This window comes from Tyto alba, unplaced genomic scaffold, assembly GCF_018691265.1.
Source record: "Tyto alba isolate M040663 unplaced genomic scaffold, T.alba_DEE_v4.0 Super-Scaffold_41, whole genome shotgun sequence".
NCBI classification, from domain to species: Eukaryota; Metazoa; Chordata; class Aves; order Strigiformes; family Tytonidae; genus Tyto; species Tyto alba.
The window spans coordinates 9,986,169-10,001,546 of NW_024881317.1; the positions used below are offsets into that span (position 1 = coordinate 9,986,169).

General features: G+C 44.0%; 1 protein-coding gene and 1 long non-coding RNA gene across 3 annotated transcripts; one reads left to right on the forward strand and one right to left on the reverse strand.

Moving 5' to 3' along the window:
• Positions 1–880: 880 nt before the first annotated feature.
• On the reverse strand, positions 881–8,297 carry LOC122154564. 2 transcript variants are annotated; one of them, XR_006166601.1, is made up of 3 exons: positions 8,023–8,297; positions 4,754–6,398; positions 881–1,017 (listed from the first exon to the last, which is right to left on the reverse strand). It is a non-coding gene; the product is annotated as an uncharacterized LOC122154564 (long non-coding RNA). The 2 variants fall into 2 exon arrangements; XR_006166602.1 differs by lacking the exon at positions 881–1,017 and adding an exon at positions 1,109–1,904.
• Positions 8,298–9,211: 914 nt separating this feature from the next.
• Positions 9,212–11,753, forward strand: TLNRD1 (talin rod domain containing 1). The gene has a single exon (XM_009970256.3). It carries the CDS (start codon positions 9,895–9,897, stop codon positions 10,960–10,962), a length of 1,068 nt encoding a protein of 355 aa, XP_009968558.2. The 5' UTR covers positions 9,212–9,894; the 3' UTR covers positions 10,963–11,753.
• Positions 11,754–15,378: the final 3,625 nt, after the last annotated feature.

The window sequence follows — 15,378 nt, forward strand, 5'->3', positions numbered from 1 at the left end:
CTATAGAGTGAACACTCCAACCCCAATTCTGTTATTGTATATAGCCCTATAATGAACCAGGAGCCCAATGCCTTTATGGGCAAGGCGTGCAAATACAAAACAAAAGCATTCAGTAGGCAGGGGCGTGGGCTTGGGAAGCTTCCCGAAGCCTGGACTAATTCTTGAAATGATAAGACACTGAAGGGCTATGTAGCATGTGAACACCAGGGAGATGTGCCCCATGAGGCACCAGCTTGCCAAGTGCATGCACAGCATGAGAAACAGCAGAGGAGGATGTGGGATCCAAGATTTCAGCACCATGATAAACAACCAGCTGGGTCTGCAACCTCCATACTGAGGGTTATCGGTTTAGAACATTTCAGACGTATTGCCAGGGCGCCTGAGAAACAGGAAGCAGTTAGACCATAGCTATTCATGGAGCTTGTTAAATGTACAGTAACTGAAACTGGGTTTTAGTCAAGTACCTCTCACAAAGCTGTCCAGTAAGTCACTAATGAGCACATTTGCTCAGTGATTTCTCATTAAATATAATGAACATCAGGTATACTATATCAGATTGCCCTGATTAATGAGGTTTTACTAAAATATGTTTCTGGTAACTTTTGTTATTACTGGATCATGCGTACATTCACTGGAAAAAAAATAAAGACTAAAGATTCAATTTTGGAATGCTGTACTTACAGCATAAAATATTTTCACTGAATTTCTACTGGGAAATATTTTCTTCAATTCTGTTTTCTCTTATTAAAACAAACTACACCGACTTTGACTTTCTTTAATATCTGCTGCTACATTCAGATGTGGATCTCAAAAGTAATCCAATTCCCTTTGGTAAGTGAACAAGTTGTTCAGTATATCCAGCACTGCACCAAACACTTCCTTGACATGCATATAAAAGGTTTAATTTGAAAGGGAGATATTTTTCATGCTTGGATCCAACCTTGCAACTTTCTATGTTCAGGCAGAATTCTGTGTCCAGGAAGAACTTGTTCAAAGTATGGTCTCTGTGAGGGTCAGCTGCAGGACAAACACCTATTCAGCCTCTGTACTCTACTGCTCTTCTTTCCCATGCAAGAAACAAAAGCAACGCAGCTAGAAATACATACCATTGACAGGGGCAAATTAAATTGCATTTTCTTTTTATTGAAGCACACTGTGTTTTGTTCGGAATAGCTATAGAATCACACAAATATGCTTTTTATGGCTTAACCATTTTCATATTCCTAACAGTTTTTATAGTCCTAACAGCTAACACTATTATGATTACAATACAAAACATACCCGATAATAAAGGGCTACTTTCATTGTAGATTGCAAAAGCAAGGTGTTTAAGGCTTTATCTTGCAGCTTCAAGTCCCATCTAGCGATGTCAGGGAATGTCTCAAGCTGTGGCTGACATTTTTACTTCTGCAACATGCAAATTTTATTAGTAGTGCTTTCAATTATAAAGTTACACCTTATCAGAAAGGCAAATCTACCTCCCCCCGGTTGATGTTAACTGTTTTCATTATTGAGTAGGGTTGGGTCAAGCTGCAATATGAGAGGATTCAGGATGTTCTAAATTTCTGTTAATGAAGTTTGGGATTCTATTTTTTTTTTAATATATATATATATAACCTGCATTTTATGAAGTATATTTGTGCAAAATGTATTTCCCATACCATCATTTCTTAGGAGACGATTATGTATATGTTTTTAGCTGCCAAAAGTTCTCTCAAGTCTTCGCTGGTGATGGGGTTTTGTGTGCAGTTTTGTATTTTAGAGTGGATTTTCATTCATCACATTTTACTTTTCTTTGCAAATACAGTACAGTAGGGTCTTAAAGCTTGTATCTTCACATTCCTTGGAATGAAGCCTCAGAGAGAACAAAGAACTTGACTTCATCAAGGAAAGGGCAGCACCCTCTTGGAAGGACATACAGACAATTAAGAAATTAAACTAACAGGATCAGAAGATCAGCCCTAAGCATGCATAAGGGGAAAAGAACATGCAAGGGCTACCTGCTATCAACACATGCTCTATCTGGAAGAATTAATTCATTTTAAGAACTCTACTAATACCAGAGGATGTTTAATAGTGACTCAGATGAATGAGGTGTTGCGAAAGGCTGCTTTTTAGTGATTACTTTGAATATCTAAAATGATGGAGGTCTGGTGTACAGCTATGCTCTTCATACAGCCTGATAGGCATTAGAACTGCTTTTGCACTTACCAGCTTAGTAAAGGACCAGGACAATATTATGTTAAACCATACAGAATACTTGCTGAGTAACGGATCCCAGAAAAATTGAAGCAAGTTTTCAGACAACCCAGCATTCAAAGTATTCTTACCCTGTTCAGAATCATTGTCATACATTTTACAGAATGTCAGGGTATTCTGAGTTACTTTCAGTAAAACATTAAAAATTAATGTTTTCATAGGTCAGATTATCTTAAGTACCCTAAATGTTCCCCTGCAGAGACAATCTAATGCATGAGCTCTCATGCAAAAACAGTGAATGTGTTAATTCAGACCTCTGAGTGCCATCACATTCAGAGAAAAACTTGAAGAAACGGACCTGAACATGTTATCTTTAAAAACAGTAATATTTCTAAATCTCAAGAAATAAAATATGTTTAATACTGTTACTAGCAGCATAGCAAGAAAAATATGTTGTCATGTAGAGCGTAAGTATTTGAATGGTTCATAATAATTTCAGTCCTTGGATTAATTTCATGAATAAAACAAGCACGCTCACTTGCCATCTATCAAGAGAATGCAGATTTTTGTTCCAGAGCTACTCAGACATTGAATTCCTGGGACCAATTTTAAAAATTAAGTCTTTAATTCAAAATTCTCCCAAATTAGGGGTTAACTATTGTGATTTGGACATGAAATTCTGATTCAGGTACTATATCCTTGAAATTCACATTCTGAATTTAGTTTTGACCACAAAATAAATCTTTACCCTAACTTTATGTTATCCTGTGCATGTACATTTTATAAATTAAAACTCAATGACTGAATGGAGATGTTTGACACAGATGACATGTTAGCTCTGTATCACTACCTATTTGATCAGGTTTCAGGAGCGGGTATGACGCCTGACTGTCTAGTCAGCTGCAATAAAGCTATATACTGTAATCCTCAAATTCAGAAACACCACAGAATGTTTGTGTTAAGCAAATCTTACTGCAAGATTTGCTACAAATCTGTGCTGGTTAAAACTATGTACTGGTTACACAATTTAAAGTTACCCTATTAAGAAAAGAATTACATTAAATCAATGTCAAAGAAGGTTTACTTGGTTCCCACAGGAATTCCCTTTATAGTCTAATTTCCACAATCTAAGTGAAATTAATTTTGTAGTCCCAATTTAATTTTTAGGTTTACAGGTCAGTTTTGGCACCTACATCTAATGTAAGTAATACATTACATGAACTTCTGATGAATTAAAGGTGCTAGACTTAAACCGGTAATGATCAACAGCTCTCCTCATAGAACACACATGCACAATGAGAAAAGTATAGGTTCAGAGACTCCTATGAAAACAGCTATTAAATTTCTCTCATTATATATATTAAAAAAAGGAGAGGCAGGGGAACAGGACCCAAACCCTTCTGTAGAGTATTACAGCTGCAGGACAGAAAACATACTACCAAAAGTACAATTCAGGAAGGGTGGGCCCTTGCATGTTTTGTTCAAAATACTGCGTTCTCCTTTGATCTCAGAAAAAAAACCCAGACCCAAGAGTCTGAAGGGAGGGTCTTGGATTCCTGTTTCTGCTGGACCATTCTAATGAGCAGCATTTACCACTCTTCCATTAAGTGCTTCTGAGTTTCAAGCCAACTGACCTACAAACCTGGCCCTTCTTGCCTGCTCCAGGGAGGGAGAATGGACACGAGGAGCTATGTCACACCTAACGCTCTCCTAGGCACCAGCCTTGTAAAACACAAGGTGTGGGATGCATATCCACATGTGTGAATGGTAGAAAAGAACACGAAGCAGAAAGCCATTATTGGCTGTGTCAACATAAAATGTGACACAGCCATCCATTCCGTGCAAAAGGAGTTCTGTAGGTGCATTTTCCTTTTCATAGAAATGTGTCTCTTTTCCATGTCAAGGTATGAAATATCCACGGTAAAAGCAGGGGAAAAGGAATTGATTATATATGTTAACTGATGAAAACAACAGTACAATAAATGGTGAATAAAAGGACAACAAAACAAAAAACACTTTTGCTGTATTATCTGTCAGTTGAGCAACAGAAGCTGACCAGTATTTTAGACATAACCGAGATATTTACTGGTATCTATGTAATACATTTCTTCTTACCTTTGATACTGTGTTTTTGTCTATGCCATATTAAAAAAAAATGTCAAAACACCAAGGGTAAGCCTGTCTGCGAAAGCCCACCTTTTATTCTAAGTGCTACTTATTAATACACAAAATCATTTTCAAAGAAGAAACAAAACTTGTGCCTGTGTTTGCATTTTGCTGTTACAAGTGACCAGTCAACAGTTCCTCCACATCTCTAGCTGTCTTTTTTTGCTACACACAGACCAGTTCTCAGGTTGCATCCCTAGTGTATCAACCATGATTACCTCTGCAGACCTGAGACAGACCCAGACCTCGCAGTTTTAGTCTCTTGTGAAGTAATGACTGTAAGTACTGACCACAAAACACTTACTTAGCACCAGACCATTTAAGACAACATAGATCTGAAAGCCAATAAACCAGTCAACACACTTGCCTTTCCTTCTGTATGACTTACCATTCCATTGCTGCAGAGGAAGGCCCAGCTTCTTCCAGCCTCTTCCGCAAAGTCTGCCTCTGTGTTAAATTATTTCTTCCATCCGTCTCTACCAACTTCATCCTCCTCTCATTTTTAGTTCTCAGCCTGACAAACCAGCGGCATCCCTTGGAATTGGAGCTATCATTCTTGTAATTACCACCTCATGGGTTTAGTCACATATAGCTGACACAGGGGAACCACTGAATTGCCTTTTATTCCTTCATCAGCTAGCTCCCTATTAAGCTAGATCGATACATCTATACAGGAAAGTAATATAAAGTAGTATAACCCATTGTATAGTAACTTCCTCTCACCAACCTGGCCACATACAGTGTTCACAAAATTATTACAACTTGGTATTCTTCAGCTATTACTCAACACTGGCAAAAATCAATTCCTCCTTCACAAAAAAAAAAAGATTTCACTAAGCAATAAAAGGGCCAAGTCCTGTCAGATGATTCAGGAGAGAAGACTTCAGCCTCCAGTTTCTGTTGTACTAAGCACAATGCAAATTAAAGATCAATGTGACGAAAGAAGAGCTCATACAAGTAAGCCAATCTTCTGTACACTACTAAGCCACATTAAAAAGCCTTTTAATCCCTTGTATCTGTCAATGCCTGCTGTTTTGAACCCCAGAGAGTTATTTCATTCAGACTGTGTCAGTGAAATATTTTTAAAGCCAAGCATGGCCACCTGATTTTCAAGTCTTCTAAGTCTTTACATCAATTCACAATGCTGCCCAAGTCTTGTGGGTCACCTTTGGACTCAGCAGACGTGAAATAAATGGGTATGAACACATTTTCCCTGAAAGAGATGTGCAAAAGATTTATGAAGAAAATACCCACCCCAAACATCACTGAGTAAAAGTTTCCTCCTAAACCACAGCGATACATCTACTGGACCTTTAAAGCATGTAACTAGCTGATCTCAGTTCTACTCAAATTACTGGACTCAAGAGAATTTGCCTTCAAGGCTGCTTTTTAGAATAAAACTATCTGCTTATGGTCAAATAATAAGCATGGTAGACACAGACTACGAGTGATCCTAAACCCAGCCAGGCCAGGTGTACTTATGAAGCAACATCGCAGTCTGTAGGAAGGCTCTAACAGGCAGTTGTTCCAAAAAATGCCTCTTCCATGATGAAAATGACCAATTAAGGTGGTATTTTCTACATTATTTTTTCAAACAGTAGAAGTCAGGTCACTCTTTATCATACGTTTCATACGCAGAAAAGCTGAACACCCAGGGCTACTACTGGAGGAGAATAACATTTGACGAGACTGCCTTGGAGACTGGCCACAAGCAACACCTTCTACACGACAATAGTTACCGGTTTTGCCCCTTGCTAATACTGAGGCCGATCGGCACTGGATCGGTCTTGTGGATGGATTAAAGGAGCTCAAAGAATATTTGCTTTATGTTACAGCAGTTACTAAGAGCTTTGGTGGCCCTGTTAGCTGCTAGGAACTGCCGTGGGTTACGGCCTGGCTGTGTTTCTGGTGTGGGCAGCTGGGGGAAAGGCTGGTGGAGGAGCCACAGCAGGAACTGTCCAAACCAAGGAGCTCTCGCTTTGTCCCCGCAGAATGGCTCAAATCACGCGGAGCATCATGGCGGGCGGCAGCATCTAAAAATGGAAAATATTATTAGGTCACTTAACACCTCTTCTAGCCAGGGGTGAGACCTATGTTTTCTAAAATTAAATTTTTCAAACCCTAATTAAATGTAGTCAATCCTCATTAAAAATAAAGTAGGTTAATATTTATGAGAAGCATTTTTTGTGCTACAGAATACCTCACTGCCTCATTTAAGGACGTATCTGGAAATATTTTAAAATACAATTCAGTTGGCTTCTTCTGCCCATTGATTTTTATTTTTCAGAGTACTCTGAAATCATTCCTATTTATAGTTTTGAAAATGAGTTTCTGGCAGTAAGCCAGAACTGTTTAGGCCCAAATCATGACCTTCCTTTAAACTGCTATAATGTGACTCAAGTAAACAGAATTTCTCTCACACTGCTTCTGTGAGGAGGGATGGGTGGAGAACTGCCATATTTTCGACACACCCAAAGAGAAGTATTTGTCCCTTTCCTCAAGCCTGGCTCTATAGCAAGGGTTTCCCCCCACCCCCCAGAAGCGTGCATCCTGTTAACCCTTCACATTCACATCTGTATTCATCCTGCTCACGTCCCAGTCTAGAAGTCCATACAGAAGGCCAAGGTTTCCTCCACCTAATGGGCGAGAATATGTACAAATAAACTTGTCTGAAGCTCTTTAAATGTATGCAATCCATTAGATGGACTCTGTTTGTGCCAGGACATTGTTGGATCTGGCCTGCAAGTGAGCACTCTGGTCCAATTTTCATTTATTTTAAGCTCACTTATACCCGTAAAGCAGTATGAACGTAGCAGGACGTTAACGTAACTGTGAATTGGGACAATTGTATTTCTGGATTTCTGTAGCCTGCTAAATGCATTGCAAATGCCTAGAATTAAGAGGCTATCTTAAAAAGTAAAGTCTGATTGAAAGGAGCAAAAGAATGTTATTATTTAGCTGCAGCAAAATATGTAACAATTGTAAGATATGGTTTCAAAATAGACTCATCACCATTATTTACCGAACTGTATATTCCCTTTGGAAGCATCCCAGGCAGCATTAAACCCATCTTCTTATAACTTGTTCTAGCCCAGTCAGTAATTTTATTATTGTTTAATGGCATTTACTTGAATGCCTCAGATTTACTGAGCATGATGTCTTGCTTTTGACAACTGTCAAAGTTCTTGGTGTGCTGCAGGATGGAGACAGGCCTGAGGAGAAAGTCTTCCATACAGTTAGCGTCAGTAGGTTTACATTTTCCCTGCTAAATTCTAACAAATGGTAGCCAGTCTCCAAAACCAATGACGGAACCATGAGGGAAACATAGCAAATTCGTTTTCATTGGCTTAAAAAATGGGTCAAGACCAGCGCTGAGGGGAATGTTTCTATGTAAATAAAGCTGTAGTAAGACTCCATGCCGTATTTCCAGCGCCCATTACGGCTGCAAGAGGTTGGGCTTTTTGACTGGATCGGAGCAAAGCCAGCCGAAGCCCCGCGGGTGAGGGGAGCCCCGCTCTCTTTAGCGCTGCCAAGCTGCCGCTGCTCCGCGGCCGTCCCGCCCGGAGCGGGGATGCTGCTGCGCGAAGCGCGACAGCCGCAACGGGCTCCCGGTGCCGCGGCCCCGGCGCTTCCCACCCCCGCGACGGTCCAACTTACCTGGCGGGACGCCCGCGGGCCGGCGGGCGGGCGGCTACTCTGTGGCCCCCCCTCCGCCTCTCCTCCTCCTCCGCCGCCGGTGTCCGACTGCACGCCGCGCCCCCCGAGCGGCGCTCAGCCGGCGGCCCCTCTCCGGCTCCCTCTCGCTTTCCTCCCGCCGGCCTCTCCCTCTCCGCGCCGTCATTTATTTATTCATCCGGCGGGGCCGGGGCAGCGCGGCCGTGAGGGGGGCCGGCGGCCGTGAGGGGGGCCGGCGGCCGTGAGGGGGGCCGGCGGCCGTGAGGGGGGCCGGCGGCCGTGAGGGGGGCCGGCGGCCGTGAAGGGGGCCGGCGGCCCGCGGTGCCGGCCGCGGCACGGCGCTGCTGCCCCCTCCGCCCGGGAGGAGCGGGAGGCGGCGGGCGTGGAGCGGGGCGGCGGGGGGGGAGGGCAGGATTTAAACGAAGGGCGGTGACACCGCACAAAAGATTTCGATAGGCTTAAGTGAGGTTACAGCAAAGGCAACGGGGAGGGGGGAGCCTCCCTCAGAGCCATGCAGCGTCTGGCTGGCAGATCCGCCGCAGCCGCCTCTTCCCAATAGTTTGTCTGAAAGCCTGAGAAAGGCAATTTAAAAGAAGATTTCCTCTCCACCCCCTCACGCCCCCCCGTTCTTTTTTATTTTTTCCCCTTTTTTTTTTTTTCTTTTTTTTTTTTTTTTTTTTCCTGGGAGTTGGCGACTCAGCCAGAAAACATGGCAGGAGGAGCGCAAGGCCGGGCGGGTCGCAGCATCCGCGGCTGTAGCCCGGAGCCACCACCCTTGTTCGCGGGAAGAGCCTAAGTTGGTGCGGCGGCGGCGGCGGCGGCCACAGCGGGAGCCGGGCGAGGAGGGGCCGGCGGCGCCGAGTCTGCGGGGCCCTGGGCGGCGGGGCATGGACCGCGGCGGCGGGGAGCCAGCTCGCAGCGGCCGCGTGAATGACCGAGGCAGGAAGGAGTGAAGCAGCGGCAGAAGGAAGGGGAACGGATCGCGCCCGCCCGCCCACAGCACCCGGATCCGGTGGATCTCTTTTCTTTTTTTTTTTTTTTTCCCCTCATTATTTTTTATCTTCCCCCCCCCCGCCCCCCCTTTTTTCTCTTTTTTCCTTCTCTTTTTGGTTTTCCTCCCCCCTCCCGCGGTGCCCCCGCTCCGCTCCGCTCCCCGGCCCGGCGGCGGGGCTGTGGCGGCGGGCGGGCCACACCCTCCGCGGCGCTTCCTGCGGGCCGGCGGCGCGGGGCCGCGGCGGGCGCGCCGGGGGCGGCACATGGTGCGCAGCCGCCGCCCCTCCGGCCCTGCCGAGCTACGCCCGGCTGCCGCTCGCCGACCGGAGGAGCCGGGGGCACGGTAGCAACTTGGAGGGCTGCGCCCCTGCCCCGACTCCGCGCGACTGCTGGGCGTCTCTGAGGTATTCCGTCTCGTAAAAGGGAACTTCGCGCAGGATCCCGAAGCCGGGAAAGCCGGAGGAGGTGGTGGACGGGAGGGGAGGCAACGTGCGAAAAGGAAAGAAAAAAAAGAAAAAAAAAAAAAAAAAGGAAAAAAAAAAAGAAAAAAAAAAATATCGTTTTTGCTAAACGATGCCGGGACGGGGCCCGGAGGCTCCCGGCGAGCGCCGGCCCGCCGCCGGAGCGCCGTAGGGGCGCAGGCTGGCGCCGGAGCGGGGCGGGCGCCCCGGCCGAGCTCGCTCCCCGCAGCAGCGGCAGCCCCGGCGCCCAGAGCCTTTTCTTGCCTCCCGGCGATTAATGGAATGATGTTGCGGAAAAGGCAGAGCGATCCTGCCGGGCTCAGTCGGGACTGCTCGGGCGGCGGTGGCAGAGGCGGTGGCAGTGGGGTAGCGAGCGGCATGCGAGTGCCCCCCCGGCGCTATGGCTAGCGGTGGCTCTGGCAAGTCCAGCAGCGAGGTGTCTGGCGGCGGCATCCCCAGCAGCAGTTCCCTGCAGAGGAAGAAGCTCATCTCTATCTGCGACCACTGCAAGATCAAGATGCAACTGGTGGCTGATCTGCTGCTGCTGTCGAGCGAGACCAGGCCGGTGAACACCGAGAGCCTGTCTGTCTTCGGTGAGTCCTTTGAGAAGTGCAGGGACACGATCATTGCCAGGACCAAAGGACTCTCCATCTTGACCCATGATGTCCAGAGCCAGCTCAATATGGGACGCTTCGGGGAGGTGGGGGAAAGCCTGATGGAGATGGGGGAGCTGGTGGTCTCCCTGACCGAGTGCTCTGCCCACGCTGCCTACCTGGCCGCAGTGGAGACTCCAGGGGCCCAGCCTGCTATGCCTGGCTTGGTGGATCGCTACAAGGTGACCCGATGTAGGCATGAGGTGGAGCACGGCTGCGGGGTCTTGAAGACCACCCCTTTGGCAGATATGAGCCCTCAGCTCCTGCTGGAGGTTTCTCAGAACATGTCCAAGAACTTGAAATTCCTGACAGACGCCTGTGTGCTGGCCAGTGAGAAATCCAAGGATAAATTTGCTAAGGAGCAGTTCAAACTCAGTGTCAAATGTATGAGCACCAGCGCCTCTGCCCTCTTGGCATGCGTCAAGGAGGTCAAGACTTCACCCAGCGAGCTGACCAGGAACCGATGCGTCTTGTTCAGTGGACCTTTGGTGCAGTCTGTCTATGCTCTGGTGGGCTTTGCCACTGAGCCCCAGTTTTTGGGTAAAGCTGCCACCATTAATCCAGAGGGCAAAGCTGTGCAAACTGCCATCCTAGGAGGAGCCATGAGCGTGGTATCTGCTTGTGTGCTCCTGACCCAATGCCTCAGGGATATAGCCCAACACCCCGAAAGTAGCACCAAAATGAGCGATTACAGGGAAAGGTTGAGGAACTCAGCTTGCGCCGTCTCGGATGGTTGCAACCTGTTATCTCAGGCACTAAGAGAAAGATCTTCACCCAGGACTTTACCGCCAGTGAACTCCAATTCTGTGAATTAACCCCCGCATCTTCTGTTTAGATCCCAGTTATTGCTAAAGGAAAATAATATCCCACCTCCTCACCCCCTTTTTTGTATACCAAAGAATTTGCTTGGATGAGCCCAATCCTTTGATTTCACGTGGTGAAGAAGCAGAACATATTCAAACTATACGTACTAATAAAGGTAGCCAGTTTTGGCTTCTTTTTATTTTACTTACAAGTCAAGCAAGTATCTGCAGATAAATTTTCCTTTATTCAACAAGTTCTTCACACAAATGGTAATAGCAACTGTTTAAAAGTTTTTTATATTTGGGGAGGTGGGGGTATCTTAAAAAAAAAAAAAAAGAGAAAAAAAAAAAGCTTTAATCGCGCTGGGTGCGGTTTTAAAAGTTTGTCTTGTCTTGTCTTCCGAAATTTCCCTTCTAAATTTTACTGTTCGGTTGTGCAGGAAAAGGTTACCTCAGTTCTCACTCATTTAAAAAAATGAAAAAACCCAACACCACATAGATGATGGATGTAGCTACTATTTTGTTTGTTTTTGTTTTGTATGACTTTTTTTTTTTTTTTTTATTTTGCATCAAGTGTTAGGTTAGAAGTGCATTTGGTGTGTAGGAGTGGAAGGACTGGAGGTTGTGATTATGTTTTCCATGTGTTGATTTCCAAACTGGGGGAAAAGCTACTGTGAGTGTTTAAACAAACAAACAAAAAATTACACTATAACAAAAGTGATTTTTAATTTTTTTCCAATGTCAGTTTTTATCTTGCATGTACTGGAGTATTTATTTCATCTATTAAAATGTTATGTTTCTCAGATGTCTTTCTGTGAATCTCTTAATACTTGAATAATTGAACGACTAGGCCTGTTTGCATTGTATGTCATTTCCCCCAGGGAATGGGTGGTACAAATGTAACTGTAGTTCTAGACAGCAGCATACAGGCTTCAATTGAGTTCTTTTATTTTCATAAATGCTGTCCCTCCCCCAGTACTACCCCTCCTCCTCTGGACGCCTCTGACAGAGATACTCTGTAGTTGTATTTATGGCAAGCTGGACAGTGCTGGATGCACGGGGATTGCTCTGTCTGCAGAGAGCTGGCGGTTGCTGCAGCAGGGCATAGGCTGGCTTTGTTTGTCTTTATCAGCGTTCTGTGTTATCTTTTGAGAAGTCTTTATGTTAACTCTTGCAGATGTTGTGGGCCATCTGTGTTGAATTTCTGAGTTTCCATATTCATTTATTTCTTGAGAAACTTTACCCTGCTGGATAGCCCTGCTTGTTCCGTGCGTCTGCTTAGGATTGTGAAGGTTTGCTGGAATTGGCCCTTTGATTCCTCAGAGGTTTGTGTTGAAGCTCCTTAGTACAGATTTCTGTCAAAGTAGTTCAAGTTTGACGTTGTAGGTAACAGGAAAAGTTAACTAACTTTTGAGGCCCAGTCCACCTCCAGTTGAAGTCATTGGGAATTGTGAGCGGGCCTTAGGGTATACTGCGGTAGTTTCCATAATTGCAATGATGATTTTTCTTTTAGACTGGTCGTTGTGGACCTGTGGGATCTGTTGCCTTCTGTATGTTCCATGAAAGGTAAATAGAAGAGCAAGTCGTTTGGCAAGGAGGCTTTGTTTGTCTGCCCAGCTTCACTGCATAATTGGATCTTTTTTTCTTTAATAGATCTGCAAACTGAACAATGTTGAAAGTGATTGGAGAATGTACCTTTAAAATGTTACCATTGTTTAAACCTTTACAAGTACTATCCTATTTATTCCTTTGAAGAAGGAAACCTTTTGGTTGTGGAGATGGAACAGTCCTGGAGGAGTAAGAGGTCTTCCTTTTACATCATTATTGTTTCTCTTGTGTGTGATAGTTTTATGTAATTTCAAAGGGGAGTGGACCATTACTGGGTAGTGGACAAACACATTTTGTTGAGGAGATACAAGCTAAGCTTAGATATCCACATCTTCAAGGTTAGAAACAAATAATTCCTTGACTTAAGTACAGTGGACACCTCGTATTAGGTTTTGCTTTAAATTTAACTTCCATGACTTCAGTGAATTGCATGATTAGGACTTTTATTTGTGATAATTCAGTCCAAGCTACATTCCTCTGGGGTATGGTTTTCTCACTACATTATCTCTGATGCAATATAAGCCTAGCAATATATGCTGCAGAGGCATGGATGTCTGCATCTATGTGGTATAGTATAAAAAGTTCTCTTGCTGTTTTTTCGTAGATAAATAAATATATACACTCTCTGTTCAAATTTTTGACTTAGATGCCTCCACAGGTATTTCCTCAGAGGCTCTCACATGTGCACGCACACACATTTTCCCATCTGGATGGCAGGAACAGCTGTAGGGCTCCGGAGGGATTCAAGAGGAGGCCAAGGACATCCACAGGGAGGTCCTGTGCCTCTGTAGTATTCCTGGCTGGCTGCTCAACTGTGCTTTGTACCTCCCTCCCTTGTAGCGTATCTCCGTGGAAGCCGAGATACCATCCCAATCTACCCTTCTTTTCTGCGGTTGCGCGGAGGGGAAGGAGGAAAAAGGGATTGTAGCAAACATAATGCTTTCAGGATGTAGTATCTTCTGTGGCTGCAGACAGGAGGTGAGGAACTGGCTCCACCCTTCCTCTGCATAGATCCTGGATGGTGCAGAACTTCGTGTGGGACGTGCCGAGATGGTGCTGAGGAGCCTGCAGGGCAGTGCTGCTCGGGGAGGGCACAGGTACTCGGCGGCATCCTCTAGCTCCAGTTCTTTTAAGTTACCGTGACCTACATTTGCGAGGCCAGCTTCCAGATATAAACCAGAGGATTCTGAAGGGCAGCTCTGCAGCACGTCTGACAAAAAAAAAAAGTAACATCCCATTGGCTCTTTTGATGTTTCTACTTAATAATTTTTGGCACTGCTGAACTAATTAGATTCTTTTGGAATGATTTATACATTATTGAGGTTATATGGATCACAGTGAAACCTCCTTATTACCTCTGCATATGAAAGGCAATATATTATTAATGATGATAGTGCCGATTTTTGTTGTGGTAAGATTTTGTTTTAAGTGGCTTAGTGCAATTTTTGTTTTAACAAGGGTACTGCAGATTCTTACCCCCTTGCTGATCATATTTTGAAGTGAAGTACATGCATACATATATAAATAAGTATGTATCTTTCTTTTCTTAACACTGAAGGAAAAAAAGCTGCTCTAGATCTCCTTTCGCTTTTGAGGTGTGGGGGTTTGGGGGGATTCAGTTTTATAAAATAAAACATGAAATGTAGCCAGGCCATGATTCTAGTTAGCATGCTGATTAAAAAAAAAAAAAAAAAAGTAGATAGATACAGATACACACACAAATAGTAAATTCACCAAAGTAACTTACTGTAACATTTAACAATAACAGTAATTTTAACACTTCAAAATGTTCAATCATTTCTTTCCAGAGTAGAACTCATACAAAGGGAGCCATGTGCTCTCTGGCCTCAGCTCAAGAGAGTATCTGTTAAAATCTGTGCTCTTCATATAATTAGCACAGCAAAGTTCAAAAAAAAGGCTTTTGATGCAAAGTAGTACAATTGATTTTATACACTCTGAGTAAATGATTAACAGGAAGAAGGCTATACATACATATGCACATTGTGGCATTTTTCTGAGCTGAATGAGTCTGGTTCCACTACTAAGTGTGAATGTGCATATCGTTTAAATGCTGTAGTACCACATTTATAAAGACCTAGTGTATATTGTAGTAATTTATTTGAAATGTATTCCTATAGAATGAATCCTGATAGAAGACGTTATTTCAGTAGGTACATTCGTGTTTGTTTACTTTGTACGCTCTGAGACAGAAAAAATACACAATGAGCTAGTTTTCAGGGTACAGTTGCAGGCCACATTGAGGTCATTGATTATCACTTGGCATCATACTTTAGGCTGTTGTTGCCCAAATGCTTACCCCATTTAGGTCAACAGGTAGTGTCATTGTTTCAACATAGGCTTAGACAAGCGTGAGACATGTTTTCTGATCTGGAACCTTGGTGATTTTGACAAAAGAAAACAGTATTTCAGGGTGCTTGTATCACATGTGTCATAGATCTACTTAATAGTGCATTTAATAAAAGGGTTAACTTATTTCTAAACACATTATGCAATGAACATTTGTAGCCAAAAATAACACAATCCCCACCAAAAGAGAATTAAGCTTATTTTTTTAAATGTAAGAACTTTTTGACAGGGAAGAAGTTCTCACTTTTGCATTGTCTGTGAATTTGATGTTACCTTTTAGTTGCTGCTTCATCATAGTGAGGTTCATTTACTGATTTAATACAGCAGCTTAATCTCCAAACTTGAGGTCGGAGCAATGTGTTTGCTGATTCTGAAAAAAATAAGTTCCATAAGACAACTAGTAAACTAGGAGCAAAATGATATTGAAAAGCAAGTACGCTATTTCAGGGAATT

What these genes read in the sequence shown, in the direction of transcription:
- TLNRD1 (XM_009970256.3), top strand. Translation starts at nt 9,895, where the DNA reads ATGGCTAGCGGTGGCTCTGGCAAGTCCAGCAGCGAGGTGTCTGGCGGC.